The sequence below is a fragment of the Drosophila busckii genome, chromosome 3R, assembly GCF_011750605.1.
Source record: "Drosophila busckii strain San Diego stock center, stock number 13000-0081.31 chromosome 3R, ASM1175060v1, whole genome shotgun sequence".
Lineage (NCBI taxonomy): Eukaryota > Metazoa > Arthropoda > Insecta > Diptera > Drosophilidae > Drosophila > Drosophila busckii.
Genome location: NC_046607.1, coordinates 16,412,985 through 16,427,474, shown reverse-complemented (window position 1 = coordinate 16,427,474; position 14,490 = coordinate 16,412,985). Strand labels below are relative to the sequence as shown.

Genomic DNA, 14,490 nt, shown 5'->3' with positions numbered 1-14,490 from the left:
GCACAACGCAAGGGAATAGCTAAAGCAAGCGGCTTTAAGCTTCGCAAAATAAATGCGCGTCAGTGTGCCACGCCCACGCACACAAGCAGGTAAATCAAACAAGGATCAGTGCGGCAGATGTAAATGTAGAAACTGTCAGCAGCAGCAGCGCCCTTAAACTCAACCGGATGCAGCGGAAGCGCCACGCAAAGTGCATTGCCAAAAAGCGAGATAGAGAGCGAGTGAGCGCGCATTTTACGTTTTCTGCGGATTTATTTGGCATTTCAAAAATTTAATTCGCTGGGCGTGGGTGTGCAAATAATGTTATGCAAATGATATGTGCATAAAAGTCAAATAGATTTAACAGCTCAGGCGTTGGCATGCGCTTGCAATTCAACAACAGCAGCAGCAGCAGCAACCCAAAATGACTGACAGCTTTCGCATGTGAAACCAGTTAGAAAGATGAATAGATTGACTATCGACAAGCGCAAACGCTCGACAGGTTCACGCCCCAGCGTTGTGTGGGCGGCCAAACAAACGTGTGTGGCAGCCATTTGCATATTTCACACACACACGTATACAGCTACAGCTGTGTGTGTGTTGAATGACATTGCAGCCATCGTTTTTTTTTGGCTGACACAAACAGAACTGCGGCGCTGCTTTTTTGTCACTACCCAAAATGCGGATTTGCTTAAATGCAGCAGCACTGAAGTCAACTAGCTGAACGAGCAGCCAACGCGACAGCAGCAGCAGCAGCAGCAGCTTCTAATAGCTGACAGCAGCTGCAGTTGCTTTTAGTGTGTATATAACAATTGCAATTGCAATTGCATCGATTATTTAATTTTTTTCGCTGCTTTTTCTTTACAAAGTGTGTATTATTCACACAAAAATCAAGTGCGTCGCTGTATGCGGCGTAAATAATTTGCATTCATTAAATATGCAGCAGTGGCGGTAAATGAAAAAGGCAACAACAATATGCTGAGGTGTTGCGCCAATTTAGCCACTGGCTTCATATGCATGAAAATCTCAGCTAACAAGCAAACGAAATAAATAAAGAACAAAAAAGCAACGAACAACAACAAAAAATGTATAATGAACTTGCTGTTCCGACTGCTGCCAATGCATAATTTAAAATGCAGCAAAATGCAGATAGAGCTGGAGCTGGCGCAAGTGTTGAAGCAAAGTAAACACTAAACAATTTGCAGCACAAAATGTAAAGATGCTGATCACAAACACAAGCTAAAACACAACCGCACAACAACACACACACACACATACGTATGCACGCGGCGTACGTGGCCAAAGTTTTAATGAAACAAACTGTGGCGGCTGCTGCTGCTTTGGCTGCTACCTAGACAAACACCTGTATACATAGAAATGCAAAGTGTTGTCTTATATAACACGCATGTATGTGTATGTGTATGTGTGTTACATACACATACATAGCAAAAGGTGTTCTGGCGTGTAAACTCAACCGCAAAAACCATAGAAAAGTTTGTCGACGCTCGCTCGCGTTGCATGCTACACGTGGCGGAAATGAGAAAAACGCTCGCTAACCAATACAAAGGGACAAGTGCATAAAAATCACATGTCTCTCAGTCTTTAATACACTGACCCAAACAAAGCTGTTTATAAAACAATTGATTAATATATAAAAGCAAGGCTTGTGTTAATCAAAGCTGCAGCTAAGTATTAAAAATAGTTCTATATATAACATAACTTAATGTCATATCAGAACTAGAAACTAGAAATAATAGCAATGTGACTAACAAAGCTGCAGCTAACAATTAAAAATAATTCTATACATAACTTAACTAAATGTCATATATGAACTAGAAATGTTAGCAATGTGACTAACAAAGCTGCAGCTACATTTTATAATTATTCTATATAACATAGCTAGGAGCTTAGATTAATCAACAGTCTCAACAAAACAAACACAAGACGCTCTAAACAACAAACTATTCCCTTAAGCTTAAAAACTTCCATGCACTTGGCTTTAAAACTTGAAATGTATTTTATCATACCAAAATTTAATGGAATTTGTTGCTTTGTTTTAAATCAACATTATCGGGTTACCACACAAATCCCTAGAGATTTTAGTATAAAGTTTCTAAAGCCAAAAGGCACAAATCTTAGAGCGATTTAATTGCTTGAAATATTTAGATATGTGCCATTTATATTGCCGAAATTAGTCAAATTAGTATTGGAAACTGATTTAGCTTTGCTTTGAGTTTGACTTGAATTTTTGTGGCAGAACAAAATTAATTAAATTTAAGCTTTTGCTTCATTAATTGGTTAGGCAGTAAATTAACAATACTAAGCCTTTGACTTATATAAAAATATATTTTTCATATATTTGCTAAGACTGTATTTGAAGCTTATTACATTTGTGGCTTTTTATTTAGCAGTAAAAGCAGCTACTACTCGAAATTTCTCTTTGAAGACAAATTAAAGAGTTTTCTTAAATAAAAAATATATTGCATTGCTTCAAGCTGCATTGATCTATTAACTGCTAGTTACCATAAGTCTTAGATATGTTTGCTCGAACTCAAAAGCTGGACAAACAATAAATATTTATATTAAATTTTCTTGTTTTTTGTATAAACTTAACTATTCATATTGGTTGTGCTTTATACAAAGTTGCCTACAATATTTTATTGAAGTATATGGCATATCAATAGTTAATAAATTCAAACTGCTACTTACCTTTTCGCTCAGTGTATGTTAGCATGTGGCTAGTCGCTCTGCGTGCAAGTGAAATGATGAAGCGAATTCAATGTTTTGACTGGTTTGTTTCGCCTGGTCGCCTGCAGAAATAAAATGCATAAATCAGTGTACGTAGTTGAATGTCCCAGCAGCAGCAGCAGCAGCAGCAGCAGCTCCCGGATCCGTGTGGGCAACCGCAGTGCTGGGTGCATGCGAATGCAGAAACACGAAACAGCTGCGTAAAATAATTGCAAATCGAATTCACACACACATAGAGAGAGAGAGAGAGAGGCGAACAAGGCAGGCAACTTGACAAGCTGAGTGTGTGTGTGTGTTGCAGCTTGCAGCGACATGTACTAAACAATTGCAATTTCAAATACTTGAAAACTCATACGTTAATACGCACGACCCGCACCTGGCAGCAACAACGAGCAGCAGCAGCAACATCTGCGGTTAGCAGCAGCAAAACTGCGCACTCGACTATGCAACGCAGGCTCAAACCCACGCCACGCCCACTACAAAACGCAAAGGCTGCTGCGTTTTTATTTACAAAAGCAAACGCTACAATTGCAGCAGCCAGAGCGAAGAGAAAAAAGTGGAGTCTACTGCTACTAGTAGTAGTAGTAGTAACTGCTACAAAGTGCTGCACGTTGAGTGCTGCAGCCCAGTGGCAACAATGTGTGTGGCAAGCTACAACGTTGCCGCTCGCTCGCTCGTTCGTTATTTGCAGCTAAAACACTTCAGTGTGTATGCGTTTGAGTTGAATTATTCAAGCAACAACTGCGCTTTTTAAAATCGAGTTTATTGTGCGGTGTCAACAGCAGCCACCCACACACACACAAGCACACACACACACACACACACACGCTTGTTAATGCAAGTGCTTCATCTCGTTATGTATGCATGTGTGTAACTTTAGCATTACTATGTCAGCCGCTTATGTGACACAGTTTGCAGCAGAAAAATAAAAAATAAAAAACAAACAACAACGCAGCTCATTTTTCAACACCGTTAACTTTAGCGCGTAACTAACGTTGGCTGGGTTGGGGCGTTAAAAACTTTGAAGATATAAAGCACACTCAATGGCATAGCACAGACTCCACTCCACTCCACTCACATGACGCTGACTTAATTGCAAGTATATTTTGCGGTTAAATGATTATTTTTATTATCTTGCGTGCGTTGAGATTTTAATTACGCATAAGCTGACGCCCAAGTATTAAAAAGTTTCATATAATTTAATATTGCGCTAACTTTAAGAGCCAAGTGCATACTCTGAACTGTGTGGCTGACTCCGACTCTGCAGCTCATAAAACGTTGCAACGCTTTTGTCCGTTTGCTGCCGCCTCCTTGGGGCGCATTTCGAGGTCAATTGCTGGCACTAGCTGCTGCAGCTATTGTAATCAAATTTGTTACGCTGTGTAGCTGTCACAGTTCAAGACTTGTTTAGCTTGTAGCCAAGTTGAAACGATGCCTTGGGGACGGACTGGCGCACACACTTGCAAGTCAACTAAATTAGCTCATAACCCCACACGTATCAATAGCATACTTTTATGGGCAACCTGAGAGAGCAAACGCGTCGCATCGCGCTTAGTTTTTATGCTAATTGCTGCACACACATAAAATTTATCACTTAATTCTTTATTTTTTGTCAAATTTTGCAGGCAGCAACGGACGCCAGCTGAGCAACTCGCAACAAACTGTGGGCGCTGCCACTACCAACGCCGCCGCCCAAATGCCGCATTTTCTATCCCGTGGGCACACTTATCGCGCCGTTGTGGGCGACACGCTGGTGCTGCCCTGCCAGGTGGAGAATCTAGGTGAGTACAGCCAACAACAATTATTAAATTCGAACACATCAAATGCAAATTTTATGCAAATGCGTTTAGGCAAAAATGTCTCTGCACATAAAATTTGATAAACAGCAGCAGCCAACAAAAGCACAAAACCCCAAACAGCTGTCAGCAGCTTGTTGAAATTGTTGATAAATAAAACCAAATATGTATTTATCAAATGACATTTGAATAATTTGAGCGCATATGCATATCACTAAATCAAATTTGCTGATTAGAGCTTTTTATTGGGGGGGTAAACTTTTGATTTAATGCAGCAATAAGTTGATGCTTGACTGCAGCTTAAGCTGTGCACTCAAGTCTGCAATTTTACAATTGTACAAATTTAAATTAATTTTATTGTACAATTGACAATGGTCAGCGTATATAAAATTTATGCTGCTGCACTTTTTGTATGTATGAAATCAAATTCGACTCTTTGCCTTGGCTGTGGCTTGAGTACAAAATATATGAAATTTTTATATTTCAATACACACACACACATAAATGACTATTAGACTGCCATAAAATTTGCGAGCAACTGACAAAATGAAATCCAATATAACCTGCCTGCTATCAAAGCCGTTAGCGTATGTGTGTGTGCGTGTGTGTGTGTGTGAGCAGCTTGTACAAAATTTAATAATAATCGAAACCAGTAAAAATGTTGATTGCTTGCATTTAAGTTGACCGAAAGGACGCCCAAGGGATAGTCGAGCAGCAACGATTCAGTTCATATTTTTTTTCAATATACCCAAAAAATAAAAATATATATATAAACCTTTTATGTGTGTGTGCCATTGAACCCAAAACATTTACAATTTTCGTTTATGAAACACCCTTAGCTAAGGCTCAATACCTGTACTGAGAACTGGCAGCACACAATTGGCACAAACTGTAGCACACACACACAATATTTATTTGCGGGCACATACTATATACATATATGCCTATTATTATATATATTTTTATAGGCATAACTTGCTTTTATTAGCCAAGATAACTTGCAATTTTTTTATTGCAAGTAGCGCTATAATAAATACAAGTTCATAAATAATTCCCACTTGTTTGGCTGTGTGTGTGTGTGTGTGTGTCTTGATGCGCATTTGCAAGTTAAGCACATAAAATAAATAAATAAACATATTATACGCCACTTAATCCCGTTTAACAAATTTGCGTTTGCCTTTTGTGGTGACGCCAGCAACAACAACAAGCGAGCGAACAACCTTAAGTTGTATAAAATATGCAAAAAAAAATAGAATCTGCTGGCAACATCTGCAAAATTATGTCATTTATATGAGCAAACATAGTAAAAAATAGATGAAAGCTTCGCAGACTCGCCGCAGCAATTGGATAGACAAACAGAAGCAAACTGTAGAATGTTCACAGTTCAGCACACACACATACATAGCTAGACTGTGTGTGTGTGTGTGTGTGAGCCGCGTCTGCTGTAGCTTCAATGTCATTATTTTTGCCTTTTCAAAAAGTCTACACATAAGTTCGTTGGCCATACAAAATGTTTCATATTTATGCGCTAGCATTTTATAATAAATTTTCAACACACATTCATAGCAATAGTGTGTGTGTGTGTGTGTGTGTTAGCCACTAATATAAAATGTATATATGCTTATGTTCTACTCTTGTTGCAGGCAACTTTGTTTTGTTGTGGCGTCGTGGCACAAATGTGCTCACTGCCTCCAACATTATGGTGACAAGGGATGAGCGCGTAAGACTGATAGATGGCTATAACTTAGAGATATCCGATTTGGAGCCACAGGATGCTGGAGATTATGTATGTCAAATCAGTGACAAAATAAATCGTGACCAAGTGCACACTGTCGAAATATTAGGTAAGTAACAATAGCAAAACCAAAAGCTGTATAATTCAAATAGACATTAAACAATTGAAGCTTTGATATTTCAGTTTTGTTTGTAGCTTCAAAATTACATTGAGTAAACTACAGACATATCTAATATGCATTTATAATAGATATATTAAAATATATTATAAATTATATAACATTCAGTTTTACCAAAAAAGATAAACACGATTTGCTACGCGTTCTCTTGCTCACTTTTTTTCTTTTTAGTTTTGTAAGTCATTAAAAACTTGATATAGCAAAAACAACTTAAATTACAACTTAACTATATAAAAGTGCTTACAATCTAGAACACATAGTAAAATATCAAACTCTTTGTAAATTTGCCATTAAGTTAAATTTTCGTTTAGTTTTTTATGTATTTTTTTGTTTAGTTTTTAATTAACTAACATGAAATCGTGGGCTTTCAATAGTCGTTTAGCGTTACCTTAAAATTCTTTGCTTTGCTTCGTCTTCAAAAATTGTTAGTTTTACTTTTGTTTACTTGTGCTGCGTTTGAGCGGTTTTTGTTTAAACTTTTAAACATTTTTATGATTATTTTAGCATATAGCTTAAAAAACATAAACTGCTATCGAAAACAGAAATTCTTTTTCATCATTTGCAAATAAATATTTATATATATTCAGCTGGCTATACCAATTGTACCATAGAATTTAATTCTAGGCTACACTTAAAATAAATAAATAAGTTACTTATATATATTAATAGCAATATTTCATCCAATAAACTTGTAGACTGCTTGAGCAAATATTTCTGCAAGTTTTCTTTTGTTTGGTGGTTCAACTTCTTATGAGCTTAGCCTTAAAAAATGTGTAAATTTCCATGTGTGTGGGGAGAAAATGCATTTTAATTTGAATTTATATCATTTGGGAGTTTGTTTGAACACATTGTGAATGTTCGTTAGGGTTTGCTTATTCTTTTTGAGCTATAAAACACAAATTTAAAACATTTACTAAGTTTGTTATAATTTTTTTTTTAAATAAAGCTGCTAAGCACAATTATGTTATCGAATTTGTTGCCTTTGTTTATATTTAAATAGTGCATTAATATTTATAACTTTTTTTAACATTTTTTGTATACAAAGTTCATATATTAATTTTAATATAGTAGCTAGCACTCACCACTTTTAGTTATTATATTAGTTTGTATAATAATTCAGTTTGTAAATAAATAAATAATTTAAATATAAGCTTAGGCATTAACAATTATATATTATTTATTTTTTATATATATTTTTATAGTGCCCCCTAGCGTACGCGCTATACCAACTTCAGGACAATTGCAGGCACGCAAGGGTGGACCCATTACATTGGAATGCAAAGGCTCTGGCAATCCTGTGCCCTCCATTTACTGGACTAAAAAGGTAACGCAGCTGTTTAATTCAAATTTAAGTTATTTATGCCTGCACGTTTAAAATGCACTCGATTGATTTGCACACACACACACACACAGTAAATCACTGTCAACTGAATTGGCAAACAGTTGACAAGCATCATGGCCATGTCTGGCTCTGGCTCTGGCTCTGGCTACGGCCCAGCCCAGTTAGCTCGTATCCATACTAAATTGTAATTAATGCGTTTCATAGCACAGCAACTTGCAAAACTAGCCATGTCAGCGTCAACTAGCAAAATGACCTATACCCCAAGCTCCCTAGCTCCAGCTCCAGCTGCAGCTCCAGCTCCAACGTTTTTCGGTATGCACATTTTTCGTTTACCTTGCTGCACTTTGGCGCATTTGACATTTCCGTTCGATTTGTTTGCTTGCATGCTTTGCACTTGACATCGACAAAGCTTCCAACTACGACTGCTGCTGTGGCAATCGTTCAAAGCTTTTATGTATGTAAATACTAGCAGCTTGGCATACGTTGACGTTGCTGCTTGCACTGACACTGCCTGCTAAAGTGTCAGTTCACTTTGCTTCATATACTTGCATTTCCGCAACTCCAACACCAGTCACCAGCTCGAGTCGTTGTTTTGTTGCTTAGTTTGTGTTTTTGTGCAGCACACACGTCGACACTTGTTCCCTGGGGCGTCACTTGGGCACAACCTGCTGCTGCTGCTATCAAAGACAAGACAAGCTCAGCCAAAAAGCCAAAGCTACACACACACACACACATACAGATGCGCCTTTGTGACATACTAGCACACACTTGCTAGTTTGCCAGTTGGCACTCGATATCGACCTTGTTTCCAATCTTGCTGTTTACATAGAGTTTGCCATGTTCGCAGCTTGACTTTTGCCCACAGACTTATTTTAAATCAGTTTTGCTAACGTCGCTACTTGACTTTAATGCTGTTTGATTTGATTTCTTTTGCAGAGCGGCGCCAACAAGTCAACCTCACGCATTGGCGATGGTCCCATACTAACGCTGGATAAGCTGGAGCGTCAGCAGGCGGGAGTCTATCAATGTACCGCCGACAATGGCGTTGGTGAGCCTGTTACCGTCGATATGCGCTTGGATGTGCTTTGTAAGTTGCAGTTTAAAATAATTAAGCACCTTAAACACCCAAAAGTGCCTCAAAGCACTTATAACATAATTTGTACTATCGAGTTTTGATTTATAATTATCATATATAGTTGCATATTATAAGTAGAAGATTTGAAAACTGTTTAAAGGTTTTAAACAAACTTTTTTTCTTATTGTTACTGTAAACTAAGTTACTGTAGCCGTCTTATGTTTTGGCTATAAATGTAAATTACACAATAAATTAAATTATACAACAAATAATTTTCACTTAACTTTGTAATATAAAAATTCACAAAATTTCCCAAGCTTATTTTTTAGCTTTAAACTAAAATTTGTACACAGTTTTTTAAGCTCAGCTGGTATATTTCACCCAAAAAATATAGTACCCAACTTAGTTTCCAAGAATATTCCCCATATGGCTATAAAGAGGGTTAATTAAATTATTAGTTTCTAATAATATACCCCATATGTGTATTAAGTGCATTAATTAAATTATTTGTTGCATTATTAATGCTATGGCTATTGCAGATCCGCCGGACATACAAGTGGAAAAGTCTTGGATACACTCGGGCGAAGGTTTTGAGGCTAAGCTGGTTTGCATTGTTTATGCCGATCCCGTTGCAACGGTTTGTTAGCCCATACATTTATTTATAACTTTAATGCTTACAGCTTAATCAATCATTTGTTTTTGTTTTTATTTTGTTTTGACAGGTGTCCTGGTACCAAAACTCATTTCCCATACAAACCACCGACAGGCGCATTATGAACACTCGAGCCAATCGTCATACGCTCACCATACGTCATATACAGCAGGAAGACTTTGGCAACTATAGGTAATATATATGTCCCGCACAGCGTTGAGTTCAACTTGTAGTACACAATTAACCTCTAAAGCGCACAAAACTTTGCATCGTTACTTTGATTTTGCCAATTTGGCAAGCTTAGTCAACAACTTGCTACAGCTTCAAAATGAGTGTCCCAGGCGCTCAGTGCTGCTGACCCCCATTGCTATCTACGTTGAAGATAAACCTGAGGCAAGCGGAAACTTAGTCGCTGCATTATTTGTTATACATATTTCAATGCTTCACGTGCTGAGTTGCGCGCACGGCAGTTCCACTTCTTTACTTTCTTTTTTGTGGGTTGTGCTGCGAGCGTGACTTGCCCACCAGGACGCAGGACAAACAAGTTTTCCACATCAATGTCAATCTGTCTGAAACATACGGCCAAGCCAAGTTTGTGAGCTGCTGCCTTGTTGACAAAACTTTTGGCCAAGCACATAGTTTTTGTTTTAGCCAGTGACCGAGCCATGTGGGGGTGGGGGGGAGAGACTCACTCACAAACGAGTGTACGAGTGGCTTTTGGTATAGACGTGTTTGGCTTAATTCACTCGACTTTGCTAGAAGTTGAAGGGCTGGGGCAACGGGGCATTTGCTACATGGCATACAAAATTAAAAGGAAATACGTTTTAGCCATGCTAATGATTGCAAATAAACATGGCAGCGTAAATGCAATAAGGCTTAGTGTACATTATAGCCCAACAGCTGTATTAATTTTATGAGCCCAAAATTATAATGCGACGAATTCAATTAACATATTACAGCTGCGTGGCGGACAATTCGCTGGGACGTTCACGCAAGTACATGGAATTGTCGGGCCGACCAGGGCCAGCTGAATTCTATTCACCCAAATGGGGACGCTCCTCGGACAGCTATAATCTGACATGGAAAATCGACAGCTATCCGCCGTTGGAGGAAGTGCGTCTGCTCTACAGACGTGTGCTGGTGAGTTCGCGCATATAAATGACAGTGGCAAGCTTAATTGCTCTAATGGGTTATCGTTTGCAAAGTTTATTAAAGCAAAGCAATATCTATTGGTTGACTTGCAGTATTAATGTCTAAGACACAGACACAGACAAGCTGTCAAGCATAAAAAATTAATTGTTTGCCATAAAAGCTCACATATCTTTTCTGCTGCTACACCCCAGATGAACGACACATTTCAACAGCCTGGCAGATGGCACGACTTTATACTCACCCCCGAGCATCGTCCCGCATCGGAGCCACTCACACATATCATGTCCTATACCATAAAGAATCTGCATCCAGGTGCTTACTACGAGGCGATTGTGCAGGCTAAGAATCGCTATGGCTGGAATGAGGTACGTACGATACGTGTGTGTGGGGCGTATACTTAATCTTTATTTCTGGCAATTCAAGCGGCATTATTATTCACTCTGTTGACACTCTTTGCACACACACACACACTCCCATTTCTCTCTTGCAGGTCAGCGATATATTTCAATTTATTGTGGCTAGCAACAGCATGGACATTGCACCCGAGGACGCCGAAGTGGTTGCCAGCTCCAAATCGCGCAGCAACAGCGGCGCTCTAAGCATTCTGCAGCACGCCTTGCCACACAATCTGCTGCTACGCGGCGCGCTAGTCATAGCATTTGCTCTAAGTAATGGTCGCTGCGATAGACTTTGGTTTAGCTTGGGGTAAGCGAGCACCTGCGACACCAACGCGCATCATTAAAAGCCAAAAAAATAGAAACGAAGCAGCGCAAGTTGCTTGGGCAACAACAAATCGAAGTCGAAGTCGAAGCGCAGACGTCGCACAGCTGCGCACATAGTCTGGCCATTATGTTAGCTCACACATACATACTTACAATTATGTTTAGGTAACGCTAATTTGAACTTCAGCCATACTCAAAGCAATCCAAAGGTTTTTACTCAGTCACTCTGCCAAGTTTTTAAACACAATACAAACTGTAAATAATTTTTTCATACGCTTTTAGTCTCCCCCCAGAAATCACATAAAATATGCATTAAATTATAAAAAATATGAAGGCAATTTACAGTTACGCGCATGTATTTAAAAGCAGCAGCAACTCGAACTCCAACTAGTCGAACTAGGTCATGTAAATATGCATTAGATATTTGAATGTGAATTACATTTTATTCATATACCATATAAACTATATAAATGGCGCGTCGGTAAATATAATATGTAAATTAAGCATACAACATAAAACTAGTGATATTATTTAATTTACACAACGTTATTATTAACACCACTGCATAATATTAGTTGTAAAAAAAATGATTTCGCATACGCCCCATACACTACACATAACTTACTTTTATTTGTTGCATAACTTAACTTGCATTAGTTTGTAAGCGCACTGCATAAAGCAAAAAATTGAAACAGTAACATAAATTTTAAAATGTAGTTTTCAATGTATGCGTAAATTTAGCAACTAAGGCCAACATGTTGAAACCACCACCAAAAACAAAAAAAACAAATACGAAATGAACTAAAATTTAAAGAGAAAAACTCATCATAGCAACTACATTACTAAATATAAATTAAGCACACATACAAACATTAAATAACTAACATAACGAAATATGCAAGCAAGTCAACAAGCAAGTTGGCGTGTATTTGTAAATAACAATATATAAATGTTTAAGCCGTTTTGAGTGTTGCATGCATTTTTATCAGCTTTTGCACCCAAAGAAAGAAAAAACAAACAACTCTGTGTAGGACTTCAAGCAGTTATTATTAGTCGTGTGTTTGTGTGTATATTAAATAGCAAAAGAAAACTTTACAATTTGCCAGCATACTTAGCAGCATACAGTTCAGCAATACTGTAAATAAATTGTATGCGCAGCACTCTACATGTGGATTATTAAATTAGCAACAAATGCAAATATACATGGAACACTTGAAATTTTCTTTGTAACCAAAAGTGTTCGCAACAAATATAAAAACACAAAATACACACACACAACTAATAACTAATTTGATGCTAATTGTATGAATATTATGCAGCAAATGCAGCTCTTAGTCATAAACAATCTCTATGTAATCCAAAAAAAAAAAAAAGAATACTAAATAAAGTAATAGATGTAATTTCAAAAAAAACTCAAACTGCTTTTATTTCATTTCAGCAAACTTAATATTATCAATAGTGTGCTATTTTATTTTCTTTTGATAATATTTAGTAGCCAAACTAATGACATTACGTGTAAGCTACTCCTGGGCGCTGGCACTGGCACTGGCTTCGAGTCTGGACAAGCGCATACGTGCTCAGTTTAAATTATAAGAAACTTTTGCATTTCCTAAAAGTTTATGCATGAAATTTTATAGAGCGCACAACTACTACGAGGCACTTGAGCTTCGGGTTTTTATAGAGAAATACATTAAAAAGCAAAAGGAAATGAAGGCTTGCGAGTCGGGGTGTCCGCCTCCTGCGCTTTACTTTAGTAGGTTGCCGCTTTTCATATTTGCATAGCTGCAGCATTGCGGAGGTGGAAATTGTTTGTGTGTGTGTGTGTGTGTGTGTGTGCAGCACTTGAAGCTTACAAGTTTGCGCACATTTCAAACTTAGTGACCATTATGCATGCAGGTCTCAATATATTTCACATGAATTTTAATGAAATTTGCGTATGCAGTGCCGTTCGTTGCTATCTTCGAGTCGTTGACCGCAGACATTCCATACTTCAGCGAAAAGTATGCTATAGAAAATCACAAAATGCATAATTACGCGTAGTGCTGCTTGCCCACAAAAGACGACAACGAATTTCAGCTATTTGCCTGTGCCTGTGCCTTTAAGTTCTTTTGCCTGGCGCATATTAATGAGCTCGTTTATCATTGAAACACTCGCCTTGGCCTGACAGCCAACGCCAGGCACTTCAAACAATGTAAAATTAATTAAGTTGCGCCACAAGCCAAAGCTCTGCAAGCGATTCCCACATAGCAATTTGCGTATGCACTCGAAGCAACAAAAAAATAAGCCCGAGGAGATGGACAAAAATAAGGCAGCCGACTGCAAATTAAATCATAATTAATATTGGTAAAATTGGCAAAAGTGTTGCTCGCTGACTGCACTGGCTTAAATACAGAAACTAGCAACAATTGAAAATGGTTAGCATTGTTTTCTCTCTCTCGCTCTCACTCTGCCCTGCCCTGTCAGAGAGAGCGACTGAACGCCAGTGGGTAACAATGCTTGTGACAGGGCGCGCAGCGTTGAGGCGAATGCGATTCAAACTTTTATAATTAAAATTTTGCATCTTGCTTCACTGTGTTTGATTCTTTTTCAACGCTTTTCGTGCGTCAGGCAAAAATCATAAAGAAAAACTTTGCAAAAGTGCGAATTAAATTAATTTTCAACTGATTTGAAAACTGCAGCCAGCGAAAAATTATTGCGCTAAGTGACAAGTAAGTAAAAGATTTGCCACAAAGACAGTTCAGCGTATAATTAGCATTATATATTGATATATGCAGCTAGCTAAATACACTAATGTTAGTACATAATTCAATGCAATTTAGCACTGGGCTGCAAGTTAAGCTCACTGCAACAGCAAAGGGGCAATGCTGCTGAAGCAAATAAATTTACATAATTCTTTAGTCGACAGCAAAAGTTTGCAGCAGAGAGAGAAGCTGCTCTGATATTTATGGGCGCAACTTAATGACGGTTTAAAACGTTGAACGCAGATCCTCTGCAAGTGCAAGCAAATTTAAAAAAAGCAAACACACAAGCACTCGTAAGCAAGCATTATGCTAAAACAAATCTACATAATTTAGAAGCAGGCTGTCTGGCTAGAGCTTGGAGCCTGTGCCT

At 38.0% G+C, this 14,490-nt stretch overlaps 1 protein-coding gene across 1 annotated transcript; it reads left to right on the top strand.

Moving 5' to 3' along the window:
- Positions 1-4,342: 4,342 nt before the first annotated feature.
- LOC108603465 (protein CEPU-1) lies at positions 4,343-12,756 on the top strand (the record flags this gene model as incomplete). Its single annotated transcript, XM_033294189.1, has 9 exons — positions 4,343-4,508; positions 6,167-6,367; positions 7,639-7,760; positions 8,715-8,865; positions 9,393-9,490; positions 9,576-9,697; positions 10,465-10,645; positions 10,849-11,022; positions 11,148-12,756. Coding segments are annotated over 9 exons (1,434 nt in total), but the record flags the coding sequence as incomplete, so codon positions are not given.
- Positions 12,757-14,490: the final 1,734 nt, after the last annotated feature.